A 19,727-nucleotide genomic window follows, 5' to 3' on the forward strand; every position below is an offset into this window, starting at 1 on the left:
CTAATTTCACCACAGGAATCTTTTGGCTTCTTCAGGATAAAATATACCAAAGATGACTAGAAAAAACTACAAATTAATGCTAAAAGTTGAAACAAACTTTTATAATAGAAACAATTAAAATATGAAGAGACAGTGTGGCATGTATTATCTGTTTTCTGGCATTGTTTGGAGATGATTATCTGAACAAATTCAAGTCAGGTATGGGCGGTAATCTAATCAGTGATTTCCAAATATCACTTTGGATTAGTCCATGGTTTTTGTTGAGTGAGCAATGTGAAAAAACAATGTTGCTAGATTCTTTAATCTGATGAGAAAAAAAAGATATCCTCTAGAAATATCATTGAGGCTTTTTCCCCTGTTTGATATCATGATGTATATTGGAAGAGTGATGAGCTAGACGACCTGATCTTTCTATTCTGTTATAAGCCACATTGCTGAGATGTTTCTGCTTTCTTATTTCAAAAATTTTGCAAGTCTGACCTATGTGGATAAGTCCACAGAAGGAATTCTGTAGACTTCCCCCCCTCCCACCCTTGATGTTTGTACAAGGGGGTTATTGTCTTTAGGAGAATGAAGGAGGGCTGCATATCATGAGAATGGGCTTGAAGGCACTCAAGATATCCCAAGTTGTGGTTATGGGTTAGGAAAATTGCTTATGGCTAAGATCCTGAATTCTATGTTTAAAATAAAAAAACTATTTCTCAGTGATTCATTATTAAAAATTATGGAAGTAACATGGTAGTTGTAGTTAAACTGAAGTTTTACTATAACATAGTTCTTTCCATAATTTTTAATAATGACTACTGATCACCATATGAGTTACACATCAGTGATGTCAGTACTTAATTTTATATCTGCATTTTTTTTCATTATTATTATTATTATTACTATTATACTTATCTCTTTGAGTCAAAAGACTCATCATGGGAGACCAATGCCAACCATCACATAATACCTATCAGACCTCTCCTTAAACTCAGTCACCATTGAAGCACTCATGACTCTCTCTAGCAATTCATTCCACTCATTCATCACCTTGTAAGCTAACTCTAGTCTGCACACCCTTATTAACCACACTTTTACACATCTTCCAGAAGGAGGAGAGGGGTGACACTTTTGTCAATTTCTGTCAGTCTTATAGAACCTCTTTTGAAACTGTTCCCTTTCCTCTACCTGTTAACTAAAGTCCACCCCCCCCCACACACACCTTAAGATTAACTTACTTGATATGGAGCATTCCACTTACCTGTGTAAGTGGAATACTCCATATAATGGCTAACATGTAGCCACTGTTTGCCATATGTGTGACCCATGAACATTGAGAAAGAGAGAATTCCAGATGGTGAACATGCACTGCTTTGGCAAAAGAGTGCATGCTTACCATTGCAAGTCTCCTTTCATATTCATTGATAAGGCTCAAAGCTTGAAGTGTTGATATGGCATCTGGGAGTAGTTCTATTCATTTATTGCTTTCTGAATAACACAATCATGTGTGGCCCCATGGTGCGAACTGGTGCCTCATCTAAACTCTGAGTATGAATTCCCCGACATCCTCAATTTTTTCAGGTCCTCACAAGGTTCTCACCAACCATTCACCAGCCTGGGTAGTTTAATTGATTCAATCTCCAAAAAATAGACATTGGGTTCAAAGCCCAGTTTAGCCATGGTTGCCTTTAAGTGGTAGATGCGTGTCAGTGCTCAGTGTGTGTGTCTGCTCTTCTGATTAGTGGATGCCTGATGTGGCTTGAAAAAGTTCCTTGTTTGGACTCTGAAGCAGGATTTCCAGATTATCTATCTCTCACCTCACTTGGGTTGGTGAGGTGAGAGATAGATTTGATGATAGAAGTAAATTTGAATAAATTTACTTCGCTGAAGTGAAACCTATTGGCTCTTTATCTCTGTAATTTATTAGTGCACCTTTTGGCGACTTGTACAGTAAAGAAATAAGCTTTGTATTACTGCAACCTCAGTATTTACATCTAGGTCTACCTACTCACTGACGAGACCTCAAAAAAAGTCGAAACCAGTCCGGGTAGTGACCGTCTGCCATAATGTATAACAGCATAACATCTCTTAGGAGTTGTGTTTTACATTATGGGAAAATACCAAGGACAGTGATCAGAGCTTACTCCACCTTTACTACGAGTTGCCCCAGTAGGTACCACCTGTTGACTTACGCTTGGATTTTTCGAACTTTTATAGTTTTCTATATTCGGCATGAATCTCTTAGATAGATTTTCTATCTTTGAGTTTCTTATTCGGCTAAGAAATAATGTTGGATTCAATATCCACTTAATTTGAATAAATTTACTTCGTGGAAGTGAAGCCTATTGGCTCTTTATCTCTGTAATAAATATATATATTTTATATTTGCCTTTTATATTTGCCAATCATTTTTTCTTCTTGCCCCAACATGGTGTTAAAAATATCTGATATTCCTTGAGGGTATATAGCCGGCCTGGTTGGCTGAGTGGTTAGCATATCCGCTCTCCAGCCAAAAGGTTGCAGGTTCGAATCCTGCTGTGGGCATGGATGTTTGTGATTGTTTGTGAAAGCACTAGTGGTGGTAGATGGTGAAGGTTGGTGGAGTAGTGAGATGAAGAGTTGGTGCCCTCCCTCTATGAGTCCATCTCCACCATCCACCTCCACCATCTTGAAAAAAATTAGTTCTTTTGAAAATGCAATTAAGAAATCAAAAAATTCACACCTTCAGCACTAAAATAGCAGCCATAAAAAAAAAAAAATTCATTAATGGGACAATCTGGTGATTACGTTTTTTTATAATTCTTCAAATTTGGACTCCCTGGAGGTGTGATATGTGATATAATAATAATAATAGTTAATAGTAATATCAAATTGCAGAAAAGTGAAAAAAATGCCGACAATCTCTCATAAAAATTTCAAAATTTCATTTATTTTCCCCCCACATAACTTTTTTGGGTGTCATAGTTAACTAGTTTTAATATTTCGCAAATTCTGAGTTAATTTTTTTAATAGAGGAAACACTTCAATCCAGGGTCATTTAGGATATACATATTCTAGTACTTGTATAAGTGAAACAAAACAATCTGACATGTATTCAACCTAGAAAGTTAGCCACCATCTTGAAAAAAATTAGTTCTTTTGAAAATGCAATTAAGCAATCAAAAAAATTCACACCTTCAGCACTAAAATAGCAGCCATTAAGAAAAAAAAAATTCGGGAATGGGACAATCTGGTGATTACTTTTATAATCCTTCAAATTGTACAAATTCTGAGAAATCTTCCAAATAAAAATGGCTGCTATAATTAATAGAATGCCAGACAAAATTACAACTTTTTTTTTTTCACCTAAAGGATAGGCAAACATAAATCACTTTCATCAAAATGCAAAATTCTTCTTCAGTGTAATTTTGAATTTGATTTCATTTGGAATGACTTATATACATAATATCATATGTGCATCCCTTTGGTGATGCATTTCAAGAAATAAATATGATGTCATTAATATGTTTTTTTTTTTTTTATTAGATTCAAGCTTTGCGACTTCTAAGAACTCTCTTGCCAATGTGGATATCAGACAGTTTTTCTTCCCAGAAATATGATATTGTTGAACAAATATTTTGCCTTCTTTCATATATTTTAATTTCTTGTGCTTCTGATCCGACACTTCAATCTATAGGTAATACAGTAATTTATAAACTTTAGCATATTTTAAAATGCTGATATGTTTATAAAATGTAGCATTGATTCTCTAAGAATAGACTAACACAATACACTGATTAGCCACTCTTGGGATGAATAGTTAATTATATGTTGCCATTTGCTATTTTCAATTTAGATAGGATAGCTTTTATACAGTGCAGTATCATGTGTTAAAAGTTGTCTCTATAAATGATAAAGGTTTGCATGAAAGTTGTTGTACTACTTCAAAATCACTTTGGTCTCACAGTATGGTATTCACTTATATAACAGATAAAAGATTCCTTTGCTTCAGAAGATGAGGGTAGCAGATTTATTTATATTTGCATAGTGTCATTGCTAAATCTGGATTTTTGTTTGTGCCTAATTAATGCCAAAGTAAAGAACTATTGCTTTTAATTTAATTAACAAAGTTGCTTTGGCCTTCTACCAGTATATCTTGTTAAATTCTCTGTAAATATACTGAGATAATACAATTCAGAGAAATTCTTCTGAAAATTGAATTGTATCATCATCATCTATTTGTAATAATCTTGTTTTGTCTTAATTTTTTCTTTGTCATAAAATGTTGGCTGCTGCCATTTTACTATATTCTACTATATCTTATTTTTGCTCACACTCTATAGTCTAACAAATTTATTTGTTTTTTCGACTGTGCCAGTTAGACCATGTATTGAGTGTGAGGCCATAAGATTCTAAACTGAAGACAAAACCGATATTGTTATTATTCCTGCTAAAGTTAATCTTTACTTTAATGCAGTCATGGCTTAATCTTAATTACTTAATCTAAGATTGATACTCAAATTTTCATTACTTAATCTCATGCAGGTTTGAATATTTTAGGGATAGTGCACCGACAAATTCAGTCCAATGTGTTTATTACAAATTATTTAATTAAATCAAGATTTCTTAATATACTGTTTGCTTCACATTAGCACATGGATCCAATCAAATCACAAGTCATAGTTACTTACAACTGTCTCTAATTTAGATTTAGTTCTCATGCATTTCTATTCTTAAAACCTTATTGCAATTTAGTACATTCTACTAGTTATTCTTATGCAATTTGAATGTAAAACACACCTTGAGTGAGCTTAATTTAATATTAACTTACGCTACCGCATACAGTACCCTTCTTACTCTTATAATATTAACTTAAATCTTATTATAATTATTTATATCATCACAATCGACTACGAACAGATACGTGATGTGAATTGTTCAGAATTATTACATATCTTAAATACTTACAATTAGTTACAATCCTTACAATATTCTCATTCAGTACTATCCATTACATGAATCTTTTGTCCACATGAAAGTGCTCCCTTCTTTCTTCCTTTCTGCTGGCTCGCTCTTGATCTCCTGCTGAACCTTTTTGTCTGAGCAGTCGATAATTCTGCACACTCTTGAACCCTTAATTTGGCAACGTGGTGGCAATGGGATTAATCAGACTTCTCGTGGTGGTGGACCCAGGGAATGAACTGGACTTGAAGACCCTCAGGACATAAGACACTTCTTCTTTCAGTGATGGACAGTGGGCCTCACTTGGTAGCAGACCCAGGTAAGAGAAGACTGAGAAACCTAAGACATAAGACCCTTCTCTTTTGATTACCAACAGTGGACTTCACATGGTAGCAGACCCAGGTAAGGGAAGGTGAAAAGAGAGATGAAGCCCCTCTTGATGCTAGATCTTATAAGGTCCCCGACTTCATGATGTACGCATGCATGTCTCTCTCGAAACTTCCATATGTGGTCATGGATCAGCATCTGGACATGATGACATCAACTTCGTGTGTCTTTCAGAATTGCCATATATGGACATGCATTTACGTTGCTACATAGTAATGTCATATTTCATACATCACATTAGTTTAACGATTTCACGATTTTAAGTTATTACATACAAAAGGATTTATAATAATACTCCAAACAGTGACATTGCTTTATGTGTAATTTCCTAAAGAAAAAACATAAATTATTTATCATGTGAGATTTTACAACGGCTTAATCTTTTGACTTCTCTCTCTCTCTCTTTTTCAACACCTTCAGGAGCATGACCTCCACTGTCATGCAGAGGTCATGCTCAATTTCTACATGTATTTATACATGTAGAAATTCTTAGAATTAGACTCACCATCCTCCTTAGAATTAACCTTAATCTCATGAGTTACTGGATCATTAGAACTAAGGTGATTTCGTTTCCTAATCCCATTAACAAATATTCTAGTCTTACAGATTTTTTGCTTAGTCTGAGTCATATTCATAATGGACTTCCCCAGTCTTGTTGCATGGGTGTCTTATTCACTTCATCTATTTCAATATTTCAAATCTGTTCAACTTTTCTTTCTTCTACTAAATATAACACTTTTGTTTCATTATCCAGTTGGTCTTCTTTCATATTTGCTAAGTTTTTCTCATCCTTATTATTTGCCTCAGTTTCTGACACTTCTCTTTGTTCACCCTCAGATTATTCATTAATCTCCTGTAATGTATGATTAGCAGACATATTTGGGTTATACACAATACCACAAAGTGAAATTGCACCCTCCAAAAAAGTTACAGGTAAACTGGCAATTCCTTAAGAAATCCAAGCCAAGGATTACCTGAACATTTAGGAGGACAATCAACTCCTGAGAAACTGTCAAAGGAGAGCATGGAATTCCAAGTAATACATTTATTTTCTTTTATATGGAAATCTCAGTCTCAGATACCATCAGTGTGATTGGATCATCTATATTATTAATGTTGTCAGGAATTAAGTTCCCAATGTTGTCATAGAATGACATTACTGATCCAACAGAATCTCACATAAATCTTACAATGGTTCTTAGTTATTAATATGCTAGCATACTTAGTAACATCTGTACCTATTATATCATGTAGTATTTCTCTCCTTGCAGAGAGTCAAAGAAACTAGATCATCTCGAGAAGAATGCTTCTCAAGGTTAATGAAAATGAATAAACCTCCAAAACTGCAAAATTAAAGCACATCATGAGAGACGACGCGGGAATTACAAAAAAGTTGAGAGGCGTTAAAAAAGGAGGAAAACAAATTTAGAATGATAAGCATTGACATAAGTTTGAGTACCAGAGGATTTGATTTTTTTGAATTTATTTTTTATATTTTTTTTACCAGTTTTGCAAATGCAGGCATTATTTTAGTTTGGTGGCATTTGGTTTAGAAAGAAAATCTTTGCCCATAGCTTACCTTATTAAACAGAAAACTTGCCAAGTAAATGAGTTTTTAGAGGATCTTGTGGCATAGAATGCAATATATGAACATGTAGAACCCAAAGTTTATTACTCAAGTATATAATCAGATATTTGGATCTGAAATTTACAAATCATCTTCAGTGTTACTGACATATTAGAAAAGTGGAATAACAACATTGGGTTTAGAAAAAGATACAAGCCACACACACACTAAAGTGGGGCAGCACAGTAGATTATAAGATAAATGAACTCAGGATGTCCTTTGTTTTCAGTGATACAATTGTTCTTAGTTATTAATATGCTAGCATACTTAGTAACATCTGTACCTACTATATCATGTAGTATTTCTCTCCTTGCAGAGAGTCAAAGAAACTAGATCATCTTGAGAAGAATACTTCTCAAGGTTAATGAAAATGAATAACCCTCCAAAACAGCAAAATTAAAGCACATCTTGAGAGACGGCGCAGGAATTAAAAAAAAGTTGAGAGGCGTTAAATAAACATAGGGAGGAAAACAAATTTAGAGCAAATTAAGAAACAACAAAGCATGGAAACCGGTAAGTCAGGAAGTAACAGAAATCAGGTAAGTGGCGTTGTTTGTAAAAAGAAGGATGTTATTTGGTATGGTGACTATAATAGAACATGCTATTGATGAGCAAGTTATAACTTTGAGTTTTCCCGGAACAAAAATTAAGAATATAAAGGAAGCAATTCAAAAACAGAAAAGTAAATGAGATTGTAATTGTAGTAGGTACTAATGACTTAACTTGCGATAAGTTTAGTATGAGAGAGGACATGAAAGATTTGTTGGAAGAGTGTGAAAGTGAAAATCGTCAGTATTTTACCTCGATATGATAAAAATTAATTAATAAGAAGGGCTATGATGACAAATGATTCATTATGTAGGCTGTGTAGAAGGAAGGGATGTGAGTGTTTGGATGTGCAGAGTGAGTTTGAGGGAAGATTGGATTTGTATAAGAGGGATGGCCTACACCTGAATGCGTTTGGCATCAGGAGTCGAGAAAAACTAATAACTGGTATGAGACCTAACACAAAGAGTCAGGGAAACTAAATTATAAAGGTAGGAATGGTGAGAATGTGAGTGTAAGAGCAACAATGTTATATAACTGTGTTAATGACAGGAATGGACTTTATCATGGAAATGTTGACGAGGAAGGAACGATTTCGACTTTGTGTTCATCCAGTTTGGACCCATCAAACTTGTGCAAAGGTGTCTATGTATAAGGCACGAGAGAAGAATAGATATCTTGCAAGTTGTCCAACTGTGCAATGCAGATTGCAGTCAAGAGTATACAAAAGAACATGCAGGTAGATTATTATGTCTCTACACGAATGCTAGGAGTATTAGAAACACAGGGGTTGAGTTTGTTGCCTTAGTAAATATGTTGGGACCTCAGATTGTAGGCATTAGTGAGACCTGGCTATCAGAATCAGATATACTAACTGGTATTGAGTGTATAGGGCAGAGTATTTTAAGAAGGATAGAGAGAGGAGGAGACATGCTGCTAATGATATCGGATGACTTGAATCCAGTTAGAACTGAGACCTTTGATTGTACTACTACTATTACATGTGGCAGTGAGTTTGAAGCCATCTGGTGTGAGGTGGAATCTAACAAGATCAATTACATAGTGGGGTGTTGTTACAGATCTGGTGGATTGGTTGATAGTAATGAAGAAATGCATCACCAAATAGAGAAGATGAACCCAAAAAGAGTAATCATAATGGGAGAATTTAATTATCCAAATATTGATTGGGTAGCAGTAAAATCTCATGACAGGAATGAAAATGAATTTGTTGCGCTGTTGCGGGACAACTTCTTCAAGCTACATGTGACAGAAGGAACTCGAGGTCAAAGAGTGTTGGCATGGTGTATGCATGAAACCTTTTCTGAATGGAATATTCATAAACTTAGTCACTTCCCAAGTGAGTGCTGTATGATCACTGTCACCAACTGGAGACAGAACAGTTACATCGTTAACTGAAATACCCTCTGACACTGAAGAAACTGATGAGGCTAGGAATCTTGGAGTGTTAGTAGATAGGAAGTTGAAGTTCAGTAGACCATGTAGCAAAGATCAAATATGATCTTTGCTACATGGTCCACTGAATGTTGAATTTCATGGTGAATATTCATTTCAGCATTACAATTATCTCAAAAGATAATTGTAATGCTGAAATGAATATTCACATGTAAAGATAAGGATGTCATTTTGCCTCTTTACAAGGCCTTGATTAGACCTCACTTAGACTATTTTGTGCAGGTCTAGTCTCCTGGTTTACATTGTGATTCTGATATAGTGGAGAGGGAGAGAGCGCAAAGGGGAGAGAGTTAAAAATAATATCAAGATTGTGGAATACTGATTATGAAGACAGATTGAGAATTTGTAGGAGAAAGAGGGGGGGGGGGTGATGTGATTGAGACTTCTGAAAAGTCATGCAGAATTTCATTTGATGGAATTTTTCAATTTATGGAGTGGGGAAAGGACAAGAAGACATCCTTGGAAGCTGAGAATGAATGCTGCTGAGAAGGGGTGAGGACTAGATTTTTCTCTCATAGGGTGGTGCGTGATTGGAATGGTTTGCCATTGAATGTTGTGAGTGTAAGCAGTGTGAATAATTCAAGAATAAGTATGATAGCTGGTGCATGTTGTATGTGGCCTCCCTCAATGAGTCCCTGACTCCTTGGAGGTCTCTCTTAATAATAATGATAATATTTTATGTCCTAAAATTTAGCATTAGTGAAACTTAGTTTTCAGAGTTGGATGTAATAACTGGAATTGAGTATAAAGAGAATAGTATTTTTAGGAATGACAGAAGAGATAGGAATGGAGGCGGGGAGAGTGCTACTATTGATATCAGATGTTAATTTGAGTCCAGTTGCACAGAAACTCATAAAAGCAGTAGTGGTAATAATGTCCCTTGTATCAGTGAGTTTGAGGCTATCTGGTGGCTAACTGGATGGTTGTTTATTTGCTGGGGATGAAGAAATCCATTGCAAAGTTACCCCAGTTTGTACTAAATGAGTAATTATTATGGGTGACTTAAATTATTTGAATATTGATTAGAATTCAGAGCAGACTCATAAGAATGAAGGAGAATTTATTTAGCTGTTTGCAAGGGGTGATGTGATTGAGACTTATAAACTTCTGAAAGGTCATGCAGAATTTCAGTTGATGGAATTTTTCAATTTATGGAGTGGAGAAAGCACAAGAAGGCATCCTTGGAAGCTGAGAATGAATGTCCTTTTTTGCTAAGAAGGAGTGCAGGCTAGATTTTTCTCTCATAGGGTGGGGCGTGATTGGAATGGATTGCCATTGAATGTTATGAGTGCGAGCAGTGTGAATGAATTCAATAATAAGTATGATAGCTCCTGTATGTGGCCTCCCTCAATGAGTCCCTGACTCCCTGGAGGTCTCTCTTAATAATAATAATGATAATATTTTATGGCCTAAAATTTAGCATTAGTGAAGCTTAGTTTTCAGAGTTGGATGTAATAACTGGAATTGAGTATAAAGAGAATAGTATTTTTAGGAATGACAAAAGAGATAGGAATGGAGGGGGGAGTGCTACTATTGATATCAGATGATGATTTGAGTCCAGTTGCATAGAAACTCATAAAAGCAGTAGTGGTAATAATGTCCCTTGTATCAGTGAGTTTGAGGCTATCTGGTGGCTAACAGGACGGTGGTTTATTTGCTGGGGATGAAGAAATCCATCGCCAAGTTACTCCAGTTTGTACTAAATGAGTAATTATTATGGGTGACGTAAATTATCTGAATATTGATTAGAATTCAGAGCAGACTCATGATAAGAATGAAGGAGAATTGAGCTGTTTGCAAGGCATTTTTTTTAAAGTGGCATATGAAGGATAGAACACAAGGACATAGAGTGTCCGATTTAATTTTAATGTCAGAAGGTGTCTCAGTCAAGGATGTAGCTGTTTTACCACCAGTTGGTGACAATGATCATGCCATACCAACCTGGGAAGTAGCTAACTATATGAATGTCCCAATCAGGACAGGTTACATGCTGAACTACAGATCTGGAAATTATGACAAACTCAGGAGAATGCTATCTTTGGTTCCATAGTATCAGTTACTGAATGGAAAAGATATTAGCAGTGTATGGGAAACTTTGAAAAGTTACTTAAATTTGGTATCTGAATATATATGTCCCTAGAGGATGAATAATGAACAGGATTGGAGTAAAATGGATATGCAAACTGATTAAGCAAGAGATTCATAAGATGATGATGTGGAAAGAATATAGTGAGATTTAGTTATGAAATATATAAAATGCAGGCCAGAAAAGGTGTATGGAAAGCTGAGTCGGAGAGTATGAAAAGAAATTGGCTGCACAGGCTAATGGCAACCCAAAAGAATTTTACCATTATGCTGCAAGTAAAAGAAAGAATGACTATGGAAGAATAACTTTACTGAATGCAGACAGTACTCTTATATCAGAAGTAGATGCAATAATTTAAATAATGATTGCTCACTTAAACAAGATCTGTCAACTTGGTGTATGCAACATGGTGCACTGCACTACCACTGCTACACTGGATTAAGAGAGAGGGGCATATGAGGAGGAGGTTCTAGAGCTGTTGCATAACCTGGATAAGAATTTGGCTTCCCAGCTGACAAAAATGGCCTTCGCTTTTTTTTTGGTGCTCTTTCACTGGGCATTGTCCACTGTTTTGATTGCTGCTTGGACTCAGGTATGTAGTGGTGGATCCAAGTTTCGTCTACAGTCACAAATTGATGCAAAAAATCCAGTCAACAATTGCTGCACCCATTGTGCACACAGCTTTTTCATGTGCAATTTTTTCTGCAGGATGTTATACGCCTGTTCAGTTGAGATGTCTACAATCTCAGCAATCTCACTTGGCATCTTCCATGATGACACCATGGATTTTGTCAGTCATTTCCTTCATAGTGACCTCAGTCGGGTATCCAGAGCGTGCTTCATCTTCAATGGACTTATGACCATGTTTAAACTCATTTATCCAAAAATAAATAGTCTTTAATGCTGGTGCAGAGTCCCCATCTGCACGGCCATCCATTTCTTCAAATAAAAGTGTTTTATCGCTGCACGAAATTTGCTTTTCTCCATTTTTATGAAAAATTCGAACACGGTCATTTTAAATGCTTGCCAAATGAGATGTACGCGTTGCATGTAGCAAAAATTTTGCCAGGGGTCATGAAAAAGATGATACATGCCAACACTGGTGTGAATGAATGAATTGTGTCACCATCTATTGGATATTTACCAAACTTTTCAAACAACTCTTGTAGACTATTGTCTTGGATAAGTAGGTGGCTGAGGTATATGTATCAGAAAGTGGTATATAGGAATTGGGATTATGTCAGATTTAAGATGATCAATGGTGTACCTCCACGGATCAGTGCATGGACCATTGTTGTTTAGTCTATATAATAATGATATTGGAGGAACCTGTTTGTTAATGATACTGCAGAGATAGGCAAGGCAATCAGGGATGCTACTAATATTCAGCACTTACAGAATGATTTGAATATGCTGGAAATGTGGTCAAATAATAATGGTTGTCAATTTGATGTTAGTAAATATAAAGTTATGCACTTTGGTGTGTTCCAGTGGCATATTATATTGGTGGAATTATGCTTGAAAAAACAAACAAACATTGATATGTAAGGGAAAGTCATTTTGTCTTTTTAGGAGGCTTAGATATGACTGCACCTGAGACTGCTGTGTGTGCAGGTTTGTTCTCCTGGGGTCAGAGGAATAAAGAAGCAAGTGAAAGGGTACAAAGAAGAGTCACAAAGATGATATCAGTATTACAGAATATAGATTATAAGGATTATGTGAGCTGCAGTGACTGGTAGAGGAGAAAGAGGAGCAATATGATAGCAGTCTATAAACTTTTGAGAAGGTGTTATAGAATGTCAGTTGAAAAAATTTTTCATTATATGGAAGGAAAGAACAAGGAGACGTATGTGGAAGTTAAGTTTGTGTGTGGTTAAGAAAGGGGTAAGAGCTAGATTTTTCTGACATGAACTGTATGTGAGTGGAGCAGTTTGCCTGTTGAAGTAGTGAGTGCATCCAGTGTGAATAAGTTTAAGATAAGACATGACAGTTGGTGTGGTTGATGTATAGCTGGCCTTCACGAATCCTTGACTCATTATCATCAAATTCCTGACATGTACTCTCAAGGGGTGTACAGGATATGATAGTACTACATGAAAAATTTACATCATTACTAATTTCCTATCTACAATTTTCCTCCAAATCAGTCTGTTACTTGTCAAGACTCCAACATTATCATATCTTATATTTCTATCGTCTAAGGCACTTTGTACCGTATCAATCCACCTATATCTTGGTCTTCCTCTGGGTCGTTTTCCTGCCAACCTGGCAGAGAACACTTGTTTTGCTAATCTTTCCTCTCCCATTCTGTTTAAGTGACCATAGTGCCTGAGATTAGCTCTGCTAATGCATTCCTGGATGCTGACAATGTCAAGTTCTTTCCTAATATCCTCATTTTTAATATGATATTGCCATTGATTCCATCTGTTCATGCCCCTGATCTTTCTCAGGACTGTCATATCTGCGGTCTCTAGTCTTTGGCCAAGTGTTTTACTTCTGACCCAGCTCTTAGATCCATAAGTTAAAACTGGTTTGAACACTGTCTTGTATATAGCTAATCTAGTGTTCCGACTAATTTCTCTCTTATTTCATATGAATTTATTCAATTGACTGCCTACCATACCAGCTTTGTTGATTCTGTTGTCTCTTTCCATATTTAATTTACCATCTTCACTAAAAATCATGCCTAAGTAGCTGAAATGTTTTACTTGTTGCACAGGTTCCCCGTTCACAACGCACTTGACATTTTCAACAATTCTACTTATGTTCATTGTCTTTGTCTTTTAAATGCTGCCCTTCATACCATATCTATTACAACAGTTATATTAGACACAAATAAGTCTCATTGTCCAGTTCCCCATTCTGATATTTGCCCACATCACTCTACTCGAGACTGCTTGCCATTCAAGAAGATTAGCCCTGCATTTAGTGTTAAATACTATGGCTACTCCTTCTTTTCCTTGATTCTCATTACCTGAATATAACATTTTGTGTTTATTGCTCAGAAAGATCTCATGAGGTTTTTGTCTTTTTTGTTTCAGTCACCCCTATTATTGACTCTGGAAGTTTAATAATAATAATATATGTACATACATACATACAAAAAAAAAATGTATATATAGGTGTGTGTGTGTGTGTGTGTACAGTGTGCCTGTTAAGCAATGCGATTGATTTTTACAGACAGCCCTTTGAATAAAGTTACAAATGTGTTTGTAGTTTTGACCACTAGAGTGTGTTGTAATCACTGGTGCAACTTTTGAGTGGGATGACTCAGTAGTTTTTTGTGTGGCACCTGTTGAAGTAAGAGTGTGTGTGAGTGGAGTGTGTGAAGTTGCATCATGGAGCAAAGAGCCATGATTAAATTTTAATATAAATTAGGGAAAACTGCTATAGAAGTGTGCCAAGACCTAAAAAAAAGTTTGCAAGATGACTGTCTGAACCATGCACAGGTGTTCTTCTGGTTTTCGACATTTAAAGAGGGGAGGAAGTCTTTAGAGGATAAACCATGCTATGGATGGCCAGTTTCTTCACAGACAAATGCAAATGTGGTGAAAGCTAGGGAGAGTAGCCCATAACAGGTAAATAACCACTAGGCCTAAGGAAATGGCCAGATTAATCTTAGAAAGAGATTTGTACAAGAGAAAGATTTGTTTGAAGTTTGTGCTGCACATATTGACATGAACAGAGCAAGCACTTGGTTGCATGTTATCAAAATTTCATTAAAGCAGTTGATCAAGATCGTGATGTGTCACAAACAATTGTCACTGGCGATGAAAGTTGGTGTTTTCATTTTGATCCAGAAATGAAACACCAGAGCATGGAATGGTGTGGATTGTCTTCTCCCTAGCAGAAGAAAGTCTGGTTGCAAAAATCACGTGGCAAGATAGTGGTCAATGTTTTTTCGACGCAGCTGAAATTATCCAACACCAATTTGTTCCTGAGGTAACCACAGTGAATGGTCATTATTATTTAGGAATAATGTAACATCTATATGCCCACGTGTGACGTGTCAGGAAAGAAATGTTCCACAACAACAACAATTGGTTTCTGTTGCATGACAATGTGCCCATGCACTGTACACTGCCTGTGAAGGAGTTTCTGGCTTTGAAGTTGATCTGTGTGATTGAACATTCCTTATTTGCCAGGTTTGGCTCCTGCTGACTTTTTCCTCTTCCCAAAGGTGAAGTGTGCCTTGAAAGAGGTAATGCTTCAGTGATATTGAGTAGTACATCCAACACAGTGTGACCCAGACACTGAAGGAGATTCCCGTTCTGGACTTCCACCATGCTTTCGAATACCTGTACAGCAGATGTTAATATTGTGTGGAATTGGAGGGAGATTATTATGAATCATGTAATTGACATTTCTAAATATAGTTCTTTGTTTTGATATAATAATTGTCATCTCATTACTTAATATATATATATTCATATTTATATATACTGACTATAACCGAGACTAGAATAACAATTAAATTTATTCAAAACGCAACTGTTTCATCGGATTGTCCGACTTCTTCAGGCGTGGGCACATAGAAAGCAAATAAACACTATAAGAAACATCGTATCACTATACAAACAACTATTATAAAATTCAATTAGTTTTTGAATTTTATTTTGAAAACTAATTGGATTTTATAATAGTCGTTTGTATAGTGATACAATGTTTCTTATAGTGTTTATTTGCTTTCTATCCCACGCCTGAAGAAGTCGGACAATCCGATGAAACATGTTGCGTTTTGAATAAATTTAATTGTTATTCTAGTCTCAGTTATAGTCAGTATATATAAATATGAACATATCCCAATACCGAGTTAATACTACAAATTGCTATATATATATATATATATATATATATATATATAATTAATGTAGTGAGAGCTCTATTCCCATTATCTCTGTATTTTTACATTTAAGTTTTCGGATGTATTCTGACTACCTACAGTATTGAAATGTACCTTGTTTACTAATTTTTAACAAAGCAATTACCAATTACTCCAGATATCTTTCCTTCTCTTGAGGTTTTATATCTCCATTTGGGGTAGATGTTGAATTAAAATGGTGCAACTGTGGTGCACTCAAGAAACAAAGTCTAAGAATATAAAAAAATAAAAGATACTTTTTGGTTAATAAATCAGCATATGCCATAGGAAGGCTAAGCAAATCATGGAAATGGTTTGCTGAACATAAATATAATGAAAATGGTAAATCTTTCTGGAGAATTATAATAAAGCTTAGAAATCTCCAGAAAGTTTTACCATTTTCATTATATTTATGTTCAGCAAACCATTTCCATGATTTGCTTAGCCTTCCTATGGCATATGCTGATTTATTAACCAAAAAGTATCTTTTATTTTTTTATATTCTTAGACTTTGTTTCTTGAGTGCACCACAGTTGCACCATTTTAATTCAACCATCTACCCCAAATTTTAGAAACCTACAGTGTGATCTCCTTTCTAAAATTTGGTTTTCATTTTCAAGCTGTTGCTCCCTCCTCCCTCCATAATATTTGTATATCTTCAAGCTGCCCATCTTTGATTCTTTTTAAAACATTTTTACAAATTTATCTTTCAATGTGATTTTAATTTTTAACCTTCTCCAAACTATGAGATGGTGATATATCCCTTTCTATTTTAGATCTCTTGTCAGCTATTATATCCTTGACTTGCCTGAAGATAAGGTATTTCATTTATGTTCTCTACATTAGCACTGGAATGTATTATTGATGATGAATCTGTGTAGAATAGAAATCCAGCATATAATTTTGGTGTTTACAAATTACTTTTAGGTCTGTCTTTTTCCTCAGATATTTCCTGAAGGTTTCTGTATATCTTTATTTTATTTCCTGTTCTGCTATTTGTCTTCAACACAGTTGTTCCCTCTAATGACCCAAAGAATATCCCCCTTCTTCAGTACTCAAGATCTTTTACAAAAGGATCTGAATTTCTTCTTAGTAATATTTTCCCTATTTATCTTTTTTCCCCCCTGTTGGGGAGGGAGAGAGAGAAGAGGAGGAATACTGAGACATTTTCTTTAACTTGATGCTCTTGCCAGCATGATATCTCACGATTTTTGCATTTTATTTCCACCAATATAGAATTCAGTTTGATTGGCTTGGTTACATATTGCCAGCTATCTTCATTCATCCGATATCCAACTGGATGTCTATTAATGGGTGCCCTTTGAGAAAGTGAGGAGTTGGTTTATTGCTCTCATCATGCATAATCACAGATACTGCTAATAGAAGATATAAACTTCAAGAAGCTTGCTTATTACCCATTTCTTACCTAGCATGTCCAGAACTCTAATTGGTATCATTCTATACTGGAACTGGTTCTCAATGTGTGTGTGTGTGTGATCTATTATATGATTAAAGTAACTCTTACAGTGATATAATATTTTGATATAAAGTATAATTAAGTGCGAACAGAATATCACATTAGGATTCCAAAAGTTATTGCCAAAATTTGATAGGCAGGTTTGATCCACAATAGCAGTAATATTAAAAATATCATTATTCTCCATTCAGCTGATTTGCATAGCTGAAAATGACAATTATTATATTTAATTATGATCATCTTTAAAAGATTTTTTTTCTCTGAATTTTTAGATAATACATATAGCTAATTTAATCTCTGTACTTAATTTAAATGAATGCATTTTTTTTTACAGAAATTCCATATAAGGGTAAAAGCATTATGAGAGCTCGTGTATCATTAACAGCTTCTCATTGCAGTACAGTAGCTGAAGAATGCATATCCTTGCTTCGTCACTTGCATACCCTCCCCATTTGGAGTTCGTACATAAGCAGTTACATCTGCAAGCATTTAGTTCAAATGGTTGATTATAAACTTGACACGACATCATTGGTAAATATGCTTCATGTGGATTGTTTTCTTAATGTTATTTAGATTCTTGTTCTTTATATTTCAGGCCATCTTTTTTTCGATTTCTCCAGAACCTGACGTGAAATTTACACGACATGATTGGATTATTCAAGAATTGAGTTGAAAGTAATAAAACCAAGATTTTAATTTATTTATTTTTATTTCCATACAGTTTCAGCTTCCATTTGTTGAGTATATTAGAATCTTTTCTGTAGGATGGTATTTCTGAATATCCTGCAAGGAACTAAATCTTCATATTCAATAGATTTAAATATGAAAACCTAAGCAGATGACATAATGATGAAATTATTATAGTAATGGAATAACATGTACATTAGGAAAATATTTATTATTTGTAGAATTTTTGGCTAGGTTTCTTAGCCATTTTCAATACTGTTGAAAACAGATAAACACATTAAGAACAGCACTACTACTTTGAAAGCATGTGACAAAATATGTATCAGCTGCAGGAGAATAACTTTGTGTGTAAACCTATAGTATATTAGTACTATAAGTGGGCTAAGAATTTTTTTTTGTTAATTTTTTTTTTTTTATATATTTTTTTAAAATTTTTATTTTATTTTATTTTATTTTATTTTTTACAGTCTGGAAATCCTGCTTTAGAGACCAAACAGGAACTTTATCAATAATCCAATTAATAATACAATCAATAATCCAATAATCAGGGTAGCGATCTCACAGTGAATGAACAAATTCATCTCCCATTTACAGACTTCATAGTGAAGAATTTATGGAGACACAAACACACGTGTTGGAGTAACTATATTGAGGTCATTATCAGTGAAACGTGTACAGAACACAAAATACATTACACTACACAAAAGTAAGATAAATCTAAATGCTTCTTTAATCATTTGCGTTAGCCTGACCTCTGGTGAAAAATATTTTATAATGAAAAAATATAAATAATAGATAAAATATATACAAAAATATAAATTAACAAAATAAAATATATTTTTTATACATATCAGTATACTAGTATATAGATAATAAGAAATGAAACCCTTCCCCCCCCCTTTTTTTTTTTAGTGGAACTACATTATACACATCTGTAAAGTCCTCTTCTTATATTACTGTTTTCTTGTGTTAGGGTTCTTCCATCTGTTCTGGTTGCTGAATAGATTGCAGATGGGTCCTCCAGATTCTTGGAATTATTAATCCATCATTTTTGTTATTTGGATGATGCTTCACCATCTCATGGGCTTCTTTGAACTTTCTTTCAAACCAGGTTTTGGTGCAGTATAGGGACTTAGTGCCTTTCTAGTTGATTTTGTGACATGTTTGAAGTGTGTGCTCAGACAGGCCTGTTTTACCGTGGTGAAGGAATTAATGTAACATTTATGCTCATCTTTTTTTATTAGGAAGGGGTGCCCTATTTTCCCTATCTAGGGTAGGTTTCAAGTGCGAATTTTGTAAACCCCTGGGTGGACAAGGTAGGGAAGGGGAACTTTAGATGAGCTGAGTATACTTTTTAATGGTGCAGGAGGTTTGATGATTGCCTTAATGTTGTATTTATGTAGTGTTCTATCTAGTTTTTCTAATATTCCCCTAATGTATTGTATGGTATGGCTATTATCACATTCTTGTAATCCTTTTCGCTTTTAATGGTATGATTGCAGAGGATCTTGTGAACTGTTTAGTTGTTGTAGCTATTTTTTTTATAAACATTTGGATAATTTCGTATTCTTTGTTCAGTGGCTGCTCACTGGAGCAAATTATTAGGGCTCTATGTTTGAGGGTGCTGATGACCCCTAGTTTTTGTGTTGTGTGGTGG

At 34.9% G+C, this 19,727-nt stretch overlaps 1 protein-coding gene across 1 annotated transcript in view; it reads left to right on the forward strand.

Annotated features, from left to right (window-relative positions):
* The window catches only part of LOC150100278 (putative HERC2-like protein 3), a 136,117-nt gene that overhangs the window by 59,294 nt on the left and 57,096 nt on the right, over positions 1-19,727 (forward strand). The window contains exons 8-9 of the mRNA XM_090402624.1: positions 3,511-3,661; positions 17,718-17,914. Coding sequence (XP_090258750.1) covers positions 3,511-3,661; positions 17,718-17,914 — 348 coding nt within the window. The remainder of the gene's footprint in view (positions 1-3,510; positions 3,662-17,717; positions 17,915-19,727) is intronic.

Source organism: Typopeltis vanoorti, chromosome 13 (genome assembly GCF_054136105.1).
Source record: "Typopeltis vanoorti isolate ZY-2024b chromosome 13, IOZ_Tvanoo_1.0, whole genome shotgun sequence".
Classification (NCBI taxonomy): Eukaryota; Metazoa; Arthropoda; class Arachnida; order Uropygi; family Thelyphonidae; genus Typopeltis; species Typopeltis vanoorti.